At 44.7% G+C, this 17766-nt stretch overlaps 2 protein-coding genes across 2 annotated transcripts in view; both read right to left on the bottom strand.

The window, feature by feature from the left end:
- Nucleotides 1–12539, bottom strand: part of LOC137537105 (gastrula zinc finger protein XlCGF17.1-like) — a 13126-nt gene extending 587 nt beyond the window's left edge. Inside the window, exons 1-2 of the mRNA XM_068259243.1 lie at nt 12491–12539; nt 1–522 (exon numbers count right to left, since the gene is read on the bottom strand). The exon at nt 1–522 is cut by the window's left edge and continues 587 nt beyond it. Coding sequence (XP_068115344.1) covers nt 1–522; nt 12491–12539 — 571 coding nt within the window. The remainder of the gene's footprint in view (nt 523–12490) is intronic.
- A 1-nt stretch (nt 12540) lies between these two features.
- LOC137537104 (uncharacterized) lies at nt 12541–17055 on the bottom strand. Its single transcript, XM_068259242.1, has 6 exons — nt 16915–17055; nt 13861–13992; nt 13655–13778; nt 13111–13208; nt 12818–12998; nt 12541–12545 (listed from the first exon to the last, which is right to left on the bottom strand). Exons 1-6 carry the CDS (start codon nt 17053–17055, stop codon nt 12541–12543), a joined length of 681 nt encoding a protein of 226 aa, XP_068115343.1.
- Between the last annotated feature and the right edge of the window lie 711 nt (nt 17056–17766).

Here is a 17766-nt window from a genome sequence, read left to right as displayed (position 1 = left end):
CAGTGTGAGTTCTCTTATGTATAACAAGGTTTCCTTTCTCTCCAAAACATTTCCCACACTCAGCACATGAATAGGGCTTCTCACCAGTGTGAGATCTCTCATGTTTGACAAGGCTTCCTTTCCCTCCAAAACATTTCCCACACTCAGCACATGAATAGGGCTTCTCACCAGTGTGAGTTCTCTCATGTATGACAAGGTGTCCTTTCCGCCCAAAACATTTCCCACACTCAGCACATGAATAGGGCTTCTCACCAGTGTGAGATCTCTCAAGACTGTCAAGATGTGATTTCTGTACAAAACCTTTCCCATATGTGGAACAAGAATAAGTCCCTCTAGCAGGGGGAGAGCTGTGCTGGGTATGGGCCCCCTCAGGGTTAGACAGGTGAGGGGAGTCTGGGGGAATATTTGGGGTAAACAGGATATCTGCAGGCGACTCTTGTCCAGTGACATCATCATCCGTTGTACAGTCTGTGGATACAGAGAGACGAGTCTCTGAGAGGTTCCTGATGCCGGGACTCCGCGCTGCAAATAGAGAAACATCATCACTTCCTGTTAGAGAATTCTGAGGGGAGGAACAATTATCATTAGGGAGGGTCAGTGAGCTGCTGATAATTCCAAAATGATGCAAAGATGATGCAGATTGGAAATGGGCCAGATGCAGCATCCGTGTAACTTGTATATAATTTGCACCATCTCAGAGTTATTGGCATGTCACTGACCATCGCTAGTCATCAGCCTGACAGAGAACTGCAGAAGGTTGTGCTCATTACAGGCGGCCAATCACATGACAATAACTTTGTTTTGCATGCAAAATTTCTGTATCTTGGAATTTGGACAATGAAATGAATTACCTGGGAAATGTGATTAGCTGCATACAATTTGCATGACATTTGCATACAAGTACAGAGTTATTTGCATCTCATTGACCTCCCTACATATAAAGCATTGGCCACACATTGACAAGCAGTAGATTGTACAGATTGATGAGACAATGGAAGCAATGTGTTACTCTTGTGACAACAGACCTATATGTACTTATAGCAAGAAATCTGTGTTATGTTAGTAGAACAATGTGGTGTCACTTACACATTCTTATTACCATTGTGCAAAATCTTGTTCCCATTTGTGCAAATAAAGATATTGTGACATTACACAACATAAATTATAGGAGCTGCGAGGTAGAGGAATTATTTACATCATGGAGACTCCAAACCACGAATACTTCTGTAGCTGTGTAAATACATCCATATATACTCCATGATATCCAGTATAGCCATATCTCTCCTCCCATCCGTCTGTCTAATAAGGAACCAAACTGCTGCACACTGCAGTTCCTATTGGACAGGAGATCAGTGGGGGAGGGGAAAGAGCGTGACTAGAAATCACTGGACCTCCCCCTGCAAAACTTGGGAAACCCCCTCCACCTTTGTAACAAACCTCTCCTCTGTACCTGTGTGACACCCTTTTACATGCTTGTGAATGCCGGGCTTTCTATCCTCTTGAAAGAAAACCTTATTATGTTTTGTCATCATGTGACACAGGTTCTGCCATAAGAAGCTCTTAGGCTGGTTCACATTTGACCTGGAACATAAATTTGCCTTCCCAAAACAGAAGGCTTTTACTATTTTTCATGTTAGTGTCAGCGTATGATGTCTCCGACAATGCACCACTGCTGAACATGCAAATTGTCCCTTTGTTGTCCATGAAAGCTAAACACACCTCCAGAACTGCTGGAATGCAATGATGTGTCAGCTTGTTTCAGCTTTCAGGGTCAACAAATAGATGATTTGCATATTCAGTAGTGGTGCATTGTGGGATAGCTGAAATGCTCAATTCAACCTGAATAATTACAAATATCTTCTGTTTTGAGAAGGTAAGTTTCTGTTTAGCGTAGCATTTTAGTGAGAGGGCTTTTTGGTCCTGTTTAGCCCCTTACACACTCCTAGGAGTTCTGCTTCACCATTATGCTGGGAATACGCAGTTCGCTTCTGGCTCTCGATTCTCCTCTCAATCGTTTTTGCCGCTCAATTCTGCAGCGGATTCTCTTATCTTCCGCTCGTTTTTCTTATATTTTTCCATTCACTTCTATCAGGAATCCAGCGGCAAAAGAATGGAAAGGGAGATCGGACATGTCGGAAATGATCTATCAAACCATCTAATCACCGCAAAACCCAACCGTGTATTCCCAGCATAACAGGAGGACAGTCACAGCGGATGTGATGTAACATGTGCTGTTACTTTCCATTGTTGTCATGGCTACCTATGTCACGTCTGATTCCTGTCACTGCAATGGGCACAGCATACATCTCCCAACTAGTGATGGACAAACATCGCGAATGAACGTTCAGGGACTATTCACAAACGTTTCCGCAAATGTTCACAAACCACATGGTGCGCGGGGGACTGCATTGCCTTTACTGGCAGGTGAACTTCAAAAACCTTCAGGGCATATTTACAGCAACAATTGCTATTAAAAAGGTGTCAAAACTGTCCATAAACCCGGGCAGTAGGCCTGAACGATTTTAGGAAAAAATTGAATTGAGCGATTTCTGTCTGAAATTGCGATTTCGATTCGATTCATGATTTCCTTCAAATCAAGCTTTGTTCCCCCTCTGTCCCCCTGTATCACTTTGTGCCCCCTTTGCCTCTTTTTTTTTCATCGACCAAAAGGTTTATTGAGTATAAAAGAAAGGGTAGTACAGAGTGTACATATTAAATATGTAGAGAATGCAAAAGATAATGATACATTGCCAGAATTGTAGTACAAAACCGTAAAAGACAGAGTACAATAGACATCATACAGCTCATCTTGAAGCATAGCTAATAAGTAACATATCCACGAGGGTTTATCTATGAGTTCCATGGCATTGTTAAAACACTGGAGAAGAGTTGTAGAGGTAGAAAGGACAAAGCATACATCAGTTGGAGAGAGGAGAGGCCCAATAAGGGAGGGAGGGGGGGGAAGGGGGGGTATTGGATAAGGGAGGGTGGAGATCATATGTAAAGGAGGAGGAGAAGAGAGACAGGCCAGTTGACAGCTTATAAATAACTGTAAAGCAACTTAAATACTTTTGTCCAGCCACCTGTCCCATATTTTATTAAATTTAGTCGGGCATCCCCTGTGCTGGTATACCAGTCTCTTAAGAGGAAGCGAGTTTTTAACTTTAGTTTTCCATTCCCCAAAGGTGGGGCAGGTAGGGGACAACCATCTAAAAGCAATGCATAGTTTAAGCGCAAACAGAGTTTCAAGTAAAAAGTACTTGTCAAATTTATTCATATCTTCGTCATATATGTTTAAGATACAACATTTAACGTCTAAAGTGGCTGGAGATCCCATGGTATCATGAATAAAGTCTACCACTTGCTTCCACAGGATGGCGATTGGAGGACAGAGCCATATCAAATGTAAAAAGGTGGGATTTGGTAGAGAGCATTTGGGGCATGTATTAGAGGTGTTGGTGGAGTACTTGGAGATCTGTTTGGGGACAAGGTAGCTTTGGTGAATTATATATAGTTGGGTCAGGCGGTCTTTAACCTGCTGGGTGGTCTGGACGAGCTCAGCTCGTCCAGTACCGCCGGAGCCTGCCGCTCAGGCTCTGCTGGGCCGATTTGGCTCAAATAAAAAGCAGCACACGCAGCCGGCACTTTGCCAGCCGCGTGTGCTGCCTGATCGCCGCCGCTCTGCGGCGATCCGCCGCGAGCAGCGGCAAAAGAGGGTCCCCCCAGCCGCCTGAGCCCAGCGTAGCCGGAACAAAAAGTTCCGGCCAGCGCTAAGGGCTGGATCGGAGGCGGCTGACGTCAGGACGTCGGCTGACGTCGATGACATCACTCCGCTCGTCGCTATGGTGACGATGTAAGCAAAACAAGGAAGGCCGCTCATTGCGGCCTTCCTTGTTTATTCTGGGCGCCGGAGGCGATCGGAAGAACGCCTCCGGAGCGCCCTCTAGTGGGCTTTCATGCAGCCAACTTTCAGTTGGCTGCATGAAATAGTTTTTTTTTAATTAAAAAAAACCCCTCCCGCAGCCTGCCTGGCGATCTTAATAGAACGCCAGGCAGGTTAATGCAAGGGGATACTAGGCGGGTGGCAAGCAAACAATCTTCCCATTCCTCGTCCTCTATCTGTATATCACATTGCAGCCATTTGTCCCTGGATTTCTCCATAACTGCCGCAGCAGTGTGTTCATTTAGTGCATTATATAGAATGCCAATGTGATGAGGTATTGGGCCTTCCTTGAGAAATTCCATGAGAGTTGAATTCTCAAGTTGTGGGAGACCATTGGGGAATTGCGAGTGTAGTGCATGTTGTAGTTGTAAGTGCATGAACTGAAAATGTGGGGATAATGAGTAACAAGCTTGTAGGTCAGCGTATGTGCGTAAAGTTGAGTTTGTAATTATCTGACCCATGTAATGTATGCCGGCTTCAGCCCAGCAAAAGGTGTGGCTAAGTTTAAGTAGCTCAGGGAGGTTGGGATTTTGCCATAGTGGTGTGTAGTATTCCCATATAGAGATGGACATCAGTCTGTTGGCCATTCGCCATATTTTAGAGGCCTGTACTAAAATGGTATTAGTTTGGGAGTGGGTGGTAAGAGTGTTTTTAAGGAGTGCGAATGGGAGGTTCATATTGCACTCAGTGGCGGAGAATCCCAGTAGGTCTGGGGGTTGCAGGGAATTTGTTATAAACCAGTGCGCTAGATGTTCTAGTTGGGAAGCAATATAGTATAGAAGGGGGGACGGCAGGGCTACCCCGCCCAATGATGTGGGACACTGTAGTATTGCGTGTCTAAGTTTGGCCCTAGATCTGTTCCACACTATCGATAATATTAGGGATCTAATTTTGTTAAAAAAACGTATTGGAATATGTACAGGTGAGTTATGGAGAATATAGAGAATTTTGGGCATAAGGACCATTTTGATTAAGTTTATCCGACCCATAACTGAAAGGGGCAATTTTGTCCAGGAGGTCAGTTTATTTTGGGTAAGAGAAATTAGATGTGCTACATTGTCCTCGTAATAGCAGGACGGGGAGGCCCGGACCGTCACCCCCAAATATTTAAATGAAGTAACTACCTGAAGAGGACATGGTAGTGAGGAGGCCGAGATTCTCAAATCATCCAGAGGGAGGATTACGGATTTACTCCAATTGATTGACAGGCCTGAGTATTCGCCCATTTCTGTAATGAACTCAAAGGCTGTGGTGAGGGATGCCTGGGGATCTGCAAGGTATAGGATCGTGTCATCGGCATATTGGCTGATTTTTTCCTCAATGGTGCCGATTTTTAAGCCAGTAATCCGTGGGTCTGCGCGGATTTTACAGGCGAGAGGTTTAGCTGAGAGTGCATATAACAGGGGGGAGAGGGGACAGCCCTGCCTGGTGCCTCTACCTATTGGGAAGGGGTCTGAAATGTTAGAGTTAGTACATATTTGGGCCCTAGGGTCATTATATAGAATTTGCATTTCTGATAAAAATTTTCACCGAACCCAAACCTGGAAAGTGTTGCAAGTAGAAAAGGCCATTCCACAGCATCAAATGCTTTGGCAGCATCGAGGGAAATAATAACTCTACTACCACTGTTGTAGTGGTTAGCTTGCAAGTTAGCAAACAACCTTCTGATGTTAAGTGAGGTTTTCTTGCCGGGCATAAAGCCTGTTTGGTCGTTATGTATGAGAGATAGTATGACTTGGCTTAGTCGTAGAGCCAAGATTTTAGCTAAAATCTTGACATCTGTTGGGAGTAAAGAGATCGGACGGTAAGAATCGCATAGTGTTAAATCTTTTCCAGGTTTGGGTATCAGAACTATGAGAGCAGTGCGCATGGATTCGGGGAGGGAGCCCTGCTCAAATGCAAATTGAAGGGTTTGGAGCAGAGGGGATGAGATAATCTTTGAGAATCTTTTAAGGACTTCACCGGGAATACCATCAAGTCCAGGAGCTTTTTTTATTGGGCAGCGAGTGAATGGCTGATTCAAGTTCATCCAAGCTGATAGGGGCATCTAGTAGCTCGGCCTGTTCTGGGGAAAGGCGGGGAAGGGAGATCTCGGACAGGAAAATCTCGGCCTCCTCACGAGAGAAAGTGGATTTGGCTGTGTATAAGTCCTGGAAGTATGAGGCAAATCTTTTGTTAATGAGAACTGGGCCTGTAATTAAAGTAGAGTTCGTGTCTTTGATACTGCTAATGACACTTGTAGAGTTCCTACCTTTGGCCATTCTGGCCAATAGTGTGCCTGTCTTTTCGCCCTGTTCGTAAAAGGTTTGTTTGTAAAAAAAGGCTTTGGCCTGGGCCTTTTCTTTTAGTGAACGGGTAAGTTGGGATTGCGCCCCCTTCCAGGCACTCTCATTCGCACCAGAGGGGTCCGACAGGTATGCTTGTTCTAGTATCGGAATTTGTGACTGGAGATCGTGTATAGATTTGTTGGTCTCTCTTTTATGGTGTGATACGGCACTAATGAGGAGACCACGTAAGTATGGTTTAAAGGAGTTCCAGACAAGTGCCCTGTCTTTTTCATCTTTGTGAGTCTGAAAAAAGAATGTCAGCTTGTCCACTAGCCAGTCCTCTGATGCAAACAGGGAGAGCCAGAAGGGGTTAAACTTCCAGATAAGTTGTGTAGGGGTGTCATCCCAAAGGATTGTCATACTAATTGGGGAGTGATCAGAGACAATGCGAGGAAAGAATTCAACGGACAAGATCACAGGCATCAAGTTTCTAGAAACAAAGAAGTGGTCCAATCTGGACAGGGTGTTATGCGTGGCGGAGAAGCATGAAAATTGTTGAGACACCGGGTGGGCACTGCGCCAAGCATCAACGAGAGACATCTCGTTCATAAGGTGTGCAAAGGCTGTTATTTTATTTGTTCCAGCAGGAAATCTGTCTATGGCCGGATTACAGACCATATTGAAATCGCCCATCCAAATATTAGGGCATAGGGGCAATGCGGATATGAAGCGTAGGCCTTCTTTAAGGAGTAGCGAGGAATATGGAGGTGGAATATAAAAGGCCAACAAGGATATGAGTTTGTTGTATAATAGACCGTGTAAAAAAACATACCTGCCATATTGGTCAATCTTAACAGAGTGAGGGGAGAAGGGGATGGATTTCCTAATAAGCACAGAGATCCCTCTGGAATATTGAGAGAACTCTGAGTGATATGCCTTGCCCACCCAGTGCCTCTCTATGGTCTTAGACTTGCTGCCTGTGATATGTGTCTCAATCAGGGTTAGGATGTCAGGTTTCTTCTTATTTATATAAGTTAGGGCCGTAGAGCGTTTAATAGAGTCATTTAAGCCTCTCACATTCCAACAGATGATATTCAAGCCATTAGTGTTTTGTGCCATCTAGTGGGCTATGTGGATAACTAGTATTTGTGAGTGGGAGAAAGGGAAATAGCGGATAATTGTCCTCATGGATGCATGATGAACCTATGTCGTGTGTAGTGAAGAGTAAACCTGTAGGATCAATGAGCCCCCTTTGCCTCTTTATGCCTCCTCTGGGTCTCTGTGCCCGCTCTGTTTCTCTCTTTGTCTCTCTGTGTGCCCCCTCTGTGTCTCCTGTGTCTCCCTCTGTGCCCGCACTGTCTCTGTGTCCGCTCTGTGTACCTCTGTGCCTCCTCTGTCCTCAAAGCTGCATCAGTTCTGGACATAGCTTCAAGCACGAGTCCAGCGATGCTCATCTATCCACTTCGGCTCCTGCAGGCTTCTAATGCACGGAATACTTCCTGTATGTCATGTGACATAGAGGAACCCGGAGTTTTGCCAAGCACAAGAGCCGGCAGAGGATGATAGAGGACGGACAGCGTTGGACTTGTACGGAAGGTATGTCCAACGCTGCGGGCCGCACACGCCGGGACTTTGGGGAGGTTTGAAGCCATTTCTTTAAACTTCCCCCATGTGGAAATTATGTGATCACGATAATTCTCACTTTGACGATTCCAAAATTGTGATGTTGGTGATCGCGATTTCGGTTTAAATTCGATTTATCTTTCAGGCCTACCGGGCAGTGGCACAGCATTCCTCAAAATATTTTACACAGAGGCTTTATTTAAAACTGCATTTTGGGTCTATATTTTTCAAATTAAGTTTTGTTAGAATGGCCACCTGCGCAGCACTATTGCGCAGGTGCAGAACGCTCCTGGCTGTGGAAGCGGCACACGGCCGGACTGCGCTGACTGGCTGAATTACCGGGACTCATAGCAGAAGATCCAGGTGGTGGAGGAGGAGGACAGCAAGGGACTGATTAGCCTGAAGGGGGCTGGAAGAAGCCCCAGGTATGTATAAAACTTTTCATATTTCTCAGGTACCATTTAATTCGTAGTCACCAAACCAAATTTTAACAACATATCAAATTATTTGATTTCATGAGCAATCAAATCAACTGTACTGCCGCAGTTGATTTATGTACATTTGCAAAAATCAGAATCAACGCAGAATTATTTCCATCTCATTGACCATCTCTATTAGTGGCACGGCTACACATCAGGCTTTATACTTACAGCATAGATGTTATTTAGTATATATAAGAGATTCCTGTGTACACATCATATATACAGTCACAATCAGATCTGTATATTTGACTTTAAAAATACGGGGACTGCTTTATTGAAGCAGCGCAAGTAACTAATTTTGATTGGTTTATTTCATTTTTGTGGACTGAGCACAGCTATTACTGTATGTATAAATTATTTATAATGACTATTATCAGAGAAATAGAACATTTTATCATATTTTCTATTTTACAGTTTAAATTCATTAGGAGTCGGTGCATTTGTTTCCCCGACTCCAGGCACCCAAAATTGCCCCGTCTCCACGACTCTGACTCCACAGCCCTGTAAGCTACGCGTAGTGGTACTTCGCTACGCGTACATTTGTAAGCGTAGTTTTGAAACTTCACCTACGAACTACGATGTGTAGATGCGAACTACGATGCGTAAATTCGCACTGGCGGTTTCTGCTCATCCCTGGGAGCAAGTGGGGACGCCCATGTGCTTCAAACCTTGCTCCTTGCTGCAGCGGAGGTCGGTAAGATTGTTACTTATGTGACGTATGTAGCGGAAGGAACTCTGTGCAGTGTTCTCCCCAGGATTTTTTTCCAGCCGGGTGGCATGAAAAAGTAGCCGGGTGGCGTGCGACGGCGAAGTGCAGGACAAGTGCAACTCTGCTTACAGCATAGGGGGAGGATGAGGAGACGAGCCGATGTACCTGCTAGGTACACACGATGCAATTTTCTGACAGATTTACTGTCGGATGGACTATTTCCAACATGTTTAATCTGATTTTCAATCGATTTTCCGTTTACTTGGACATGTTGGAAATAGTCCATCTGACAGTAAATCTGTCAGAAAATTTAATCGTGTGTACCTAGCATTAGGGGGAAAGTATTTCAGATTATGGTGCTCAGGTTCCTTTAAAGCAGACCAGCACTCAGAACTTTCTCTCTTCTCTAAAAGATAAGCAACAATATAATACATTTTAATGGAAGACATTTCATTGTTACAGCTGATACAAATTCTACAATAAATCTGCACTGTTTCTACTTCCTCCTTTCAAGGAAGCAGACATTGTTAACCTCCTGTGCTTTCAAAATAGTTTATCTGCTATAGCAGTCAGGTGACACAGGGAAAAAAAACTACAAATTGTGATTAGACAAGAGGGGTAATTAGACAGGCCAGGCTCTATAAATACATGCAGGGTACATTTCACTGTTTTCCTTCTATGCAAGAGTTCAGGTCCACTTTGTTCATGCAGAGTGATTGTTGAAGGGGGAGGTGGAGCATTACTGACAGGATGCAAGCTGGGGGGTAGATAACAGACGCAGCAGGAGAGAAGATTGCTTTTTTTTTTTTAAACTTTACGTTTGGGACTCCGGAGCAGAAAAGAGCTGAGTGCAGAGGAGGCTGCCTCGGAAACACCCTGTCACTCTACATGCCCTGTAATGCTCGATCCTCCCCCGAACTGAACATAAAAGAAAAGCAAACGTCTGAGCTCTGAAGTTATATCACCTCTTCTAGCTGATTAGACCAGCAGCTCCTTATCTGAACGGCATTGTTATCTGCTGTCTGCGGGGATGGTGAATGAAGGACTCGCTTCTGACTGACTGTCCGTTTGCAGAACGAACGCACATGGTCTCTCTCCTTGCATAACTTCTGCAGGCTGCTGAGAAAGATGTGTGGGCGTGCTTGCTTGGCTGCCTCTCTTTCCATTGGCCAGAGAGCTGCCAGCATAAAATAATGCCTGTTTCATTGGAGGGCGGGAGGCAGAGACGGAGCAGAGTTTCCAGCTAGATGCATAGTGCCGCCCCTTACAACCCGCCCAGCCAATCCCTGCTCCACTAGACCAGACAGCGTGAGGTGACAGGCAGAGAAGCGCTCCTCAGCTCCTGCAGTGTACAGCGTCAGCTCTCCCTATTGTGCGAGAGCTGGACGCTGATTGCTAGCAGGCAATGGAGCGCTCCTGCCTGGGTTTTTTTGCAGCTGGGTGGGTGATTGACAGCTGGGCGGGGTCTGAAACCAGCCGGGCGGCCCGCCCACTTAAATGGCCCTGGGGAGAACACTGCTGTGCGATATAAGATATTAATGCAGGCTAATTTTAATGGACACTGTCACTCCCGCTACAGTCAAAGCCTTTAAGGTCAATGAATGAGGACTATCAAGCGCATTTACTTAAGTGGAAACGCAACCCGGAACATTGTGTTTGGATACTATATCAGTATATTAAGAAGTGGGTTTTCATGTGTATTGGAATAGACTTATAAATGCACTTTAGAAAATGACTACCTGTCTCGTAGTTGTATTATTTAGCACTGTGTTTACCTGCCTAAAATTGTTATTTGCAGCCACTGTAGCAGAGGCTTTAAATATCTGGCAAATACCTGCTTAAAGGGACGAAAGTTTTACTCACCTGGGGCTTCTACCAGCCCCCTGCAGCTGTCCAGTTAAGTAGAAGAAAGGTCAGATCAGCACACGATCATAGGCAGACCTTCTGGGGGGTATGTGATAACTCACTGTGCCTCCGGATGAAGCAGTCACATCACACATAGGAAGAAGAGATTTCTGGGCACCAGATGAGTTTGCAAAGCACACCACCAATTTATTACATCCCACCAGAGACAGATACAGCTACAAACAATGGCGGCCTCACAACCGTTTCGCAAGCTATGCTTGCTTCCTCAGAGACCCTGCAGCTGCCCTGTGCCCACGCAGTCTCGCTCAGATCCTCCTGTCCTCCGCCGGCAGCTGCTTTCACTTTCAGCGACAGACGCGACAGGCCTGGCCACGCGTCTGCTTCTTCGCATTCTCACCTGACTGGTCAGGAACGCGAAGAAGCAAACGCGTAGCCAGGCCTGTCACCTCTGTCCCGAAAGTGAAAGTAGCTGCCGGTGGGGACAGGAGAATCCGAGCGAGACTGCGAAGGCACAGGATGGCTGCAGGGGGCTGGTAGAACCTCCAGGTGAGTAAAACTCATTTTTTTCTCAAACTTAAGTGTCCCTTTAATTTTTAAAATACACTGCGGTCACAAAACATGCTGCTTGTGCAGTGTGGGCCTAACACTGGGTGTAAACAAGAGAACAGGTAGGCACTCGGATACTGGACATATTGGTTAATCAAGTGTCACAATGCTGCATAATGTATGCTACAGGACCTGGCGATGTGCTCAAGACTACAGAGACCAGTCCCAATGAACAAACAAAGTAGAGGAAAAGTCTGGCACTGTCACTTGTAATGATCTGAAGGAACAAGCAATCATGAGCAATGATGAAAAGTACTTATCTCATCTGGGTGGTTCTGTGTGCTGAGGGGGTGTAGACAGGGGGCACCAGTGGGTGACGGACTAACACCATCTCCCAGGGTGACACCTAGCTTCTTCTGAGGTCAAAAGTTGCACAATGAGTGGTGCTGGGGGCAGCCATTAAGTGCGTTTTGCTCGAAAACACAACTTCCAGTGCAGCAGTTCAAGTCTCCCCCCCCCCCCCCCCCCCCGCACACAGAACCGCCCAGATGGGATAAGTACTTCTCATGATCGCTCATTGTAGTCGTTCATGCCTTTGATGTGCATTCACCACAATGCTTGTTCCTTTGGATCATTAAAAGTGACAGTGACAGACTTTTCCTCTACTTTGTTCAATGGGCCTAACACCGCACTACAAAATCACCAGTGATGTGAAACACTTTGTGTGACAATCTCAGGTGACACTCTCAGGTAACAAATTAGCAGAAATGTAACACTTTATTAGTTCGATCAATGCTGCTGACACTAGCAAAAGGCCACTGCTGAAGTCTCATAGGAAAAGAGGGCAGCCCAGTGTGAGAGAATAGAGACCTTTCTCTTCCTCAGGGTGTCTGTACTGCTATTGTTAGTATGCTGTCACCAAGTACTGATAGTTATAGATGGCAAAAGTCTAACATGAGCACATATCATAACCCCTAATATGGCCAGTCAGTGAGCAATGTCTTAGCAGCAATACAGATACACATTTATTCTACATTTACTGCTGATTACTCACCTGTTCTGCCCTCTGTAACAGTGTCCTCCTCTTTACTTGTCCTCATCATGTTACTCTCCTCCATAGACTGCTGATCACTCCTCACATATGTCTCCTCTTCCTCCTCTTTAATAGTCCTCATCATGTCACCCTCCACCATAGACTGCTGATCACTCCTCACATATGTCTCTTCTTCTTCCTCTTTACTTGTCCCCATCATGTCACCCTCCACCATAGACTGCTGATCACTCCTCACATATGTCTCTTCTTCTTCCTCTTTACTTGTCCTCATCATGTCACCCTCCTCCACTAACTGCTGATCACTCCTCACATATGTCTCTTCTTCCTCTTTACTTGTCCTCATCATGTCACCCTCCTCCATAGACTGCTGGTCACTCCTCACATATGTCTCTTCTTCCTCTTTACTTGTCCTCATCATGTCACCCTCCTCCATAGACTGCTGATCACTCCTCACATACGTCTCTTCTTCCTCTTTAACCACAGCACTTCCATGTATAAGTTCTCCCCCCTAAGTGCACAAAGTGAGAGATGATGTATAATGTGAACACAGATAACAGCATACACAGGAGGAAACAATGTCACACAGTTTGGAGTCTCTGGGGACCCTCAGCCCCACCTACCTGATAATGGTGGGGGATGGTGGGATCTTCTTCTTGGCAATCCTGGGAATAAAGAGGACCTGTACATCTCTCTGGTGGGTTTCTGTTACTGGATCCATCTGCAGGAAACACACACACTGACTGAATACAGCTGAAAAACTTGAAAAATTAGAATTTTGCGCAAAACTCCATTTAATTTTAGTTATTCAACTTAAAAGGTGAAAATAATATATGCAATAGACGCATTATATGCAAAGCAACATGTTTCAAGCCTTTATTTGTTATAATTTTGATGATTATGGCTTACAGCTTATGAAAGCCCTAAAATTAAAATCTCAGACCATTAGAATATTGAGAAAATGCTCAAAGTGTCAGACTCTAATCAGCTAAATAATCCAAACTAATCCAAAACACCTGCAAAGGGTTCCTATTTCCTATATTAGTTTCACCTTTTAAGTTAAATTACTGAAATAAATGGACTTTCACCTGTACATTGTCTCCATATGTTTATGAAATGATGGAGGGGATCTAGGTCTGCACTCTTCTTTAGAAAGTCTCCTCTTACCTGGAGATGTGAGGGGCGGCTGATTCTCTATCATGGTGTCCTTGTGGAGGTCCCTGTGTCCTTCTATATACTGACACTCCTCCATGGAGAGATAAACAGTGGCATCCTGACACCTTATAGGAACCTGACACATACAATGATACAGTCACCACCCAGACACACCCCTTGCTGTTACTGGATAATGCCCCATTCCCAATACCACTCACCACTCCTGTTAGCAGCTCCATCATCTTTCTGGTGATTTCCAGAATCTTCTGCTTGTGTCTGTTAGATATCAGGTGTTGAAATTGGGGTACTGTGATGGTCACATGATCACCAGACTTTACTGGAGGAAAACTCTGTATAGAAAGACCAACAATAATGTCACATGATCTCTCAAAAACCTTTCTCATCTCTCCAGTCAGCTATGTGCAGGGCCGGGACAAGGTTCCCCAGCACTAGAGGCGGAGAGTGCAAAGTGCCCCCCCCCCCCCCTCCAGTCCCACCGATGTAGGTAGCAGATGTAGCCCCAGTATTAAAGGAAACCTTACTTATAAAAATATTTAAAACAAATCTTCCACTACGGGAGGTTTATAAATTATTCCTCCTTGTGGGTTCTCCTTTGTCTCCATGAATGTGTTCATCTTGCAGATATTGTTGCCACATGGCCGCAGTTTAGTGGCCAAGAGTCCAGCACATTGCTGATCACTGCTGCATGCTGGGAGAAGTAGTCAATGTCTCTACATCTCCCAACATGCACCACTCTACATTCTGACGCTGTGCAGCAGTGACATCTGCAAGATGGACACCTTCATGGATATGGGGATATGGAGCAGCCCCCCTGGGTAACGCTGACACCCCCCCCCCCCACACACACACATATATATTTTTATAAATGAGGTGCTTAGTTCCCTTTAAGTAGGTTGCCCCTCCCCCCAAGTAGAAGTAGCCATACGTGCCCCAGTATTAAGCATCCCCTTCAATTCAATTCAATTCACTTTATTGTCATTGCGTAACACAACAAAATTACTTTTCATGACAACCCTACGGTGCATATAGGGAACATAGTGACAGTAACAAGGAAGAGAAGAAATTATACAAGTATGCCAGGTATTACAGATGTTTAAACAATTTGTACACAGTGTTAATTATTTCAGAGAGGATTCAGAGTTCATCAAGTTTATGGCGGATGGGAAAAAGCTGTCTTTCAGTCTGTTTGTGTGTGTGCGGATTGATCTAAAACGTTTACCTGATGGAAGGAGCTCAAACAAGGCATTTCCAGGGTGAGTGTTGTCCTTGATAATGTTTTTGGCCCTTCTCACGCTGCGAGTATTATACAAAAGTTCCAGTGATGGTAGTTCAGTGCCAATAATGGCTTCTGCTGTTTTAACAACCCGCTGCAGGGCTTCTCTAGAAGCCTTCGTGCAGCTGTTGTACAGGGCCGTCATGCAATTAGTCAGAACGCTTTCTATAGTGCATCTGTAGAAATTAACCTGCAGCTTCTGTGGGAGGTTAGCGCTCCTTAGTTTTCTCAGAAAGTAGAGGCGTTGTTGTGCTTTGCCAGTTAGAGCTAAAGCATTGTCAGCCCAGGACAGGTTCTCTGCGATGGTGACTCCCAAAAATTTGAAGCTGGAAACTCTCTCCACAGCCTCTGCATTGATCATTAGCGGTAGGTGAATGGTCTTTTTGGTGGTCCTTAAGTCCAGAATAATTTCTTTGGTCTTCTTTGTATTTAATAACAGGTTGTTAATGTCGCACCATGCAGTCAGGTTCCTAACTTCTTCTCTGTATGCAGCTTCCTCATTGTCTGATATAAGCCTAATGACAGTCGTATCATCTGCAAACTTAACAATTATGTTTGAGGTATGGATAGGCTGGCAGTCATGGGTGAAAAGTGCATAGAGGAGAGGGCTTAATACACAGCCCTGTGGCACGCCAGTGCTCAGGGTAAGGGTGGAGGATGTCCGTTTTCTTAGTCTGACAGTTTGAGGGCGATTAGTAAGGAAGTCCAATAACCAAGTACATATGGAGGGAGCAAGACCTAGTGCATGGAGTTTGTTGGTCAGCTGGCTAGGTACAATGGTGTTAAATGCTGAGCTGTAGTCAACAAAGAGCATCCTAACATAGGAGTTGGGCTTTTGCAGGTGTGAGAGGGCAGCATGGAGAGCTACACAGATGGCATCCTCAGTCGATCTATTTGTTCGGTAAGCAAACTGGTGTTGATCTAGATTTGCTGGGATGGATGCCTTGATGTGTGTGGCTACCAGTCGTTCAAAGCACTTGGCGATGACAGGGGTTAGAGCAACAGGTCGATAATCATTAAGACAGGTTATCCTAGGATTTTTTGGGACTGGCGCAATGGTTGTAGATTTAAGGCATGATGGGACTACACCCAAGAACAGAGAGAGGTTGAATATTTCTGTAAAAACTTTCGCTAGTTGACCAGCACAGGCCTGGAGCACACGTCCTTGCACACCATCAGGACCTGCAGCTTTCCTGGTGTTGAGATTTGTGAGTGCTTGCTGCACTTCATGTATGTGAAGGATTAAAGGCTGTGAGTCTGCAGTGGGCCCAAAGTTGACTGGAGGCCGATTGTTGTCTTCTTCAAATCTAGCAAAGAAGTTGTTAAGTTCCTCTGCTAGGCTGGGGATGTTATTGTCCATTGTATATTGAGTGCTGTTCTTCTTTTTGTAATCTGTGAATAGTTGAATGCTTTGCCACATCCTCTTTGGTTTTGAGTCATTTTCAAAGTTTTCCTTAATCCTTTGTTTGTATTTAAGTTTTGCATTTCGTATGCCTTTTTTCAGACTTGCTCTGGCTTAAGAATTTGCTTCTTTGTCCTGTATTTTAAAAGCTTTGTTTCTATTCTTTAGAAGTTCCTTGAGTTCTTTTGTTATCCATGGTTTATGATTTGGGTAAACCGTAATTCTTTTGTTGACAGTGATGGTGTCCACACAGAAATTAACATATGACAATACAGAGGAAGTACTCGTCTCCAGGTCTGTTTCATGAAAGAAAATATCCCAATCTGTATTTTCAAAGCAATCTTGGAGCTGAGAGACAGCAGTCTCAGGCCAGACTTTAACAGACTTGCTAATTGGTTTAGCAGTGTTGATAATGGCTTTGTATGCGGGAATAAGAAACAAAGATAGATGGTCAGACTGTCCCAGTGGGGGGCGTGGGGTGATCTTATAGGCACCTTTTATGTTTGTATAGACATGATCCAAGGTGTTTTCTCCTCTGGTTTTACAGTCCACATGCTGATAAAATCTGGGAAATACCTTCTTAAGATTTGCTTGGTTAAAATCTCCAGCAATGATGAAAATTGCATCAGGGTGTGAGTTATGTTGCTTACTAATAACATCAAACAGTTGTTCATTTGCTGACTTAGTATTGGCATGAGGTGGAATGTACACTGCCATAATTATAATAACTGTATGTTCCCTGGGTAGGTAAAAAGGTCGACATCTCAGCATTAGATATTCCACATCAGGTAAACAAGACTTGTTGATTATGGTTACGTTAGTGCACCAAGCATTATTGATATAAACACATAGACCTCCACCTGTTTTCTTGCCAGAATCATGCGTTCGATCAGCACGGTGAAGCATGTGACCTGCAAGCTCAACTGGTATGGAGGGGTCCAGCCATGTCTCCAAAACAATCAAAAGGCAACAGTCTCTCATAGTTTTATACGTGGAGATATCCAGTCGGAGCTCATCCATTTGATATAGCCAGATCAGCACCAGCATAAACAACCACATGCACAATGGACAAGCACCATCCACTATAGCGATTCAGCTGTTTAATTATACCCAGAATGTGCAGAACGGTGTAAAAATTACACGTCAATCCTAAAAAAAGAGCTGAGCCTCCCATCACTGCACCAAACTGAGATTAATCAATAGATGCAATCATTTATTAAACCATGAATTATTAAAAACAATGAAACAAACTGAAACATAATGGTGGGGTATATAATCAGTATCCTATTTAATAAAGCCCCCGTGTCCCTGAGTTTTGCCTAGCGCGCACGCACAGCATATGGACGTGCTTAGAACAGCAGCAGACAGGTGCAGGGAGGCATGCGCGCATGCACAGCACGTGGAAGTGCCTGGGACAGCAGAGGACAG

Source organism: Hyperolius riggenbachi, chromosome 10 (genome assembly GCF_040937935.1).
Source record: "Hyperolius riggenbachi isolate aHypRig1 chromosome 10, aHypRig1.pri, whole genome shotgun sequence".
Classification (NCBI taxonomy): domain Eukaryota; kingdom Metazoa; phylum Chordata; class Amphibia; order Anura; family Hyperoliidae; genus Hyperolius; species Hyperolius riggenbachi.
Note: the sequence above shows the minus strand (reverse complement) of the source record. Positions and strands in the feature narration are given on the sequence as shown.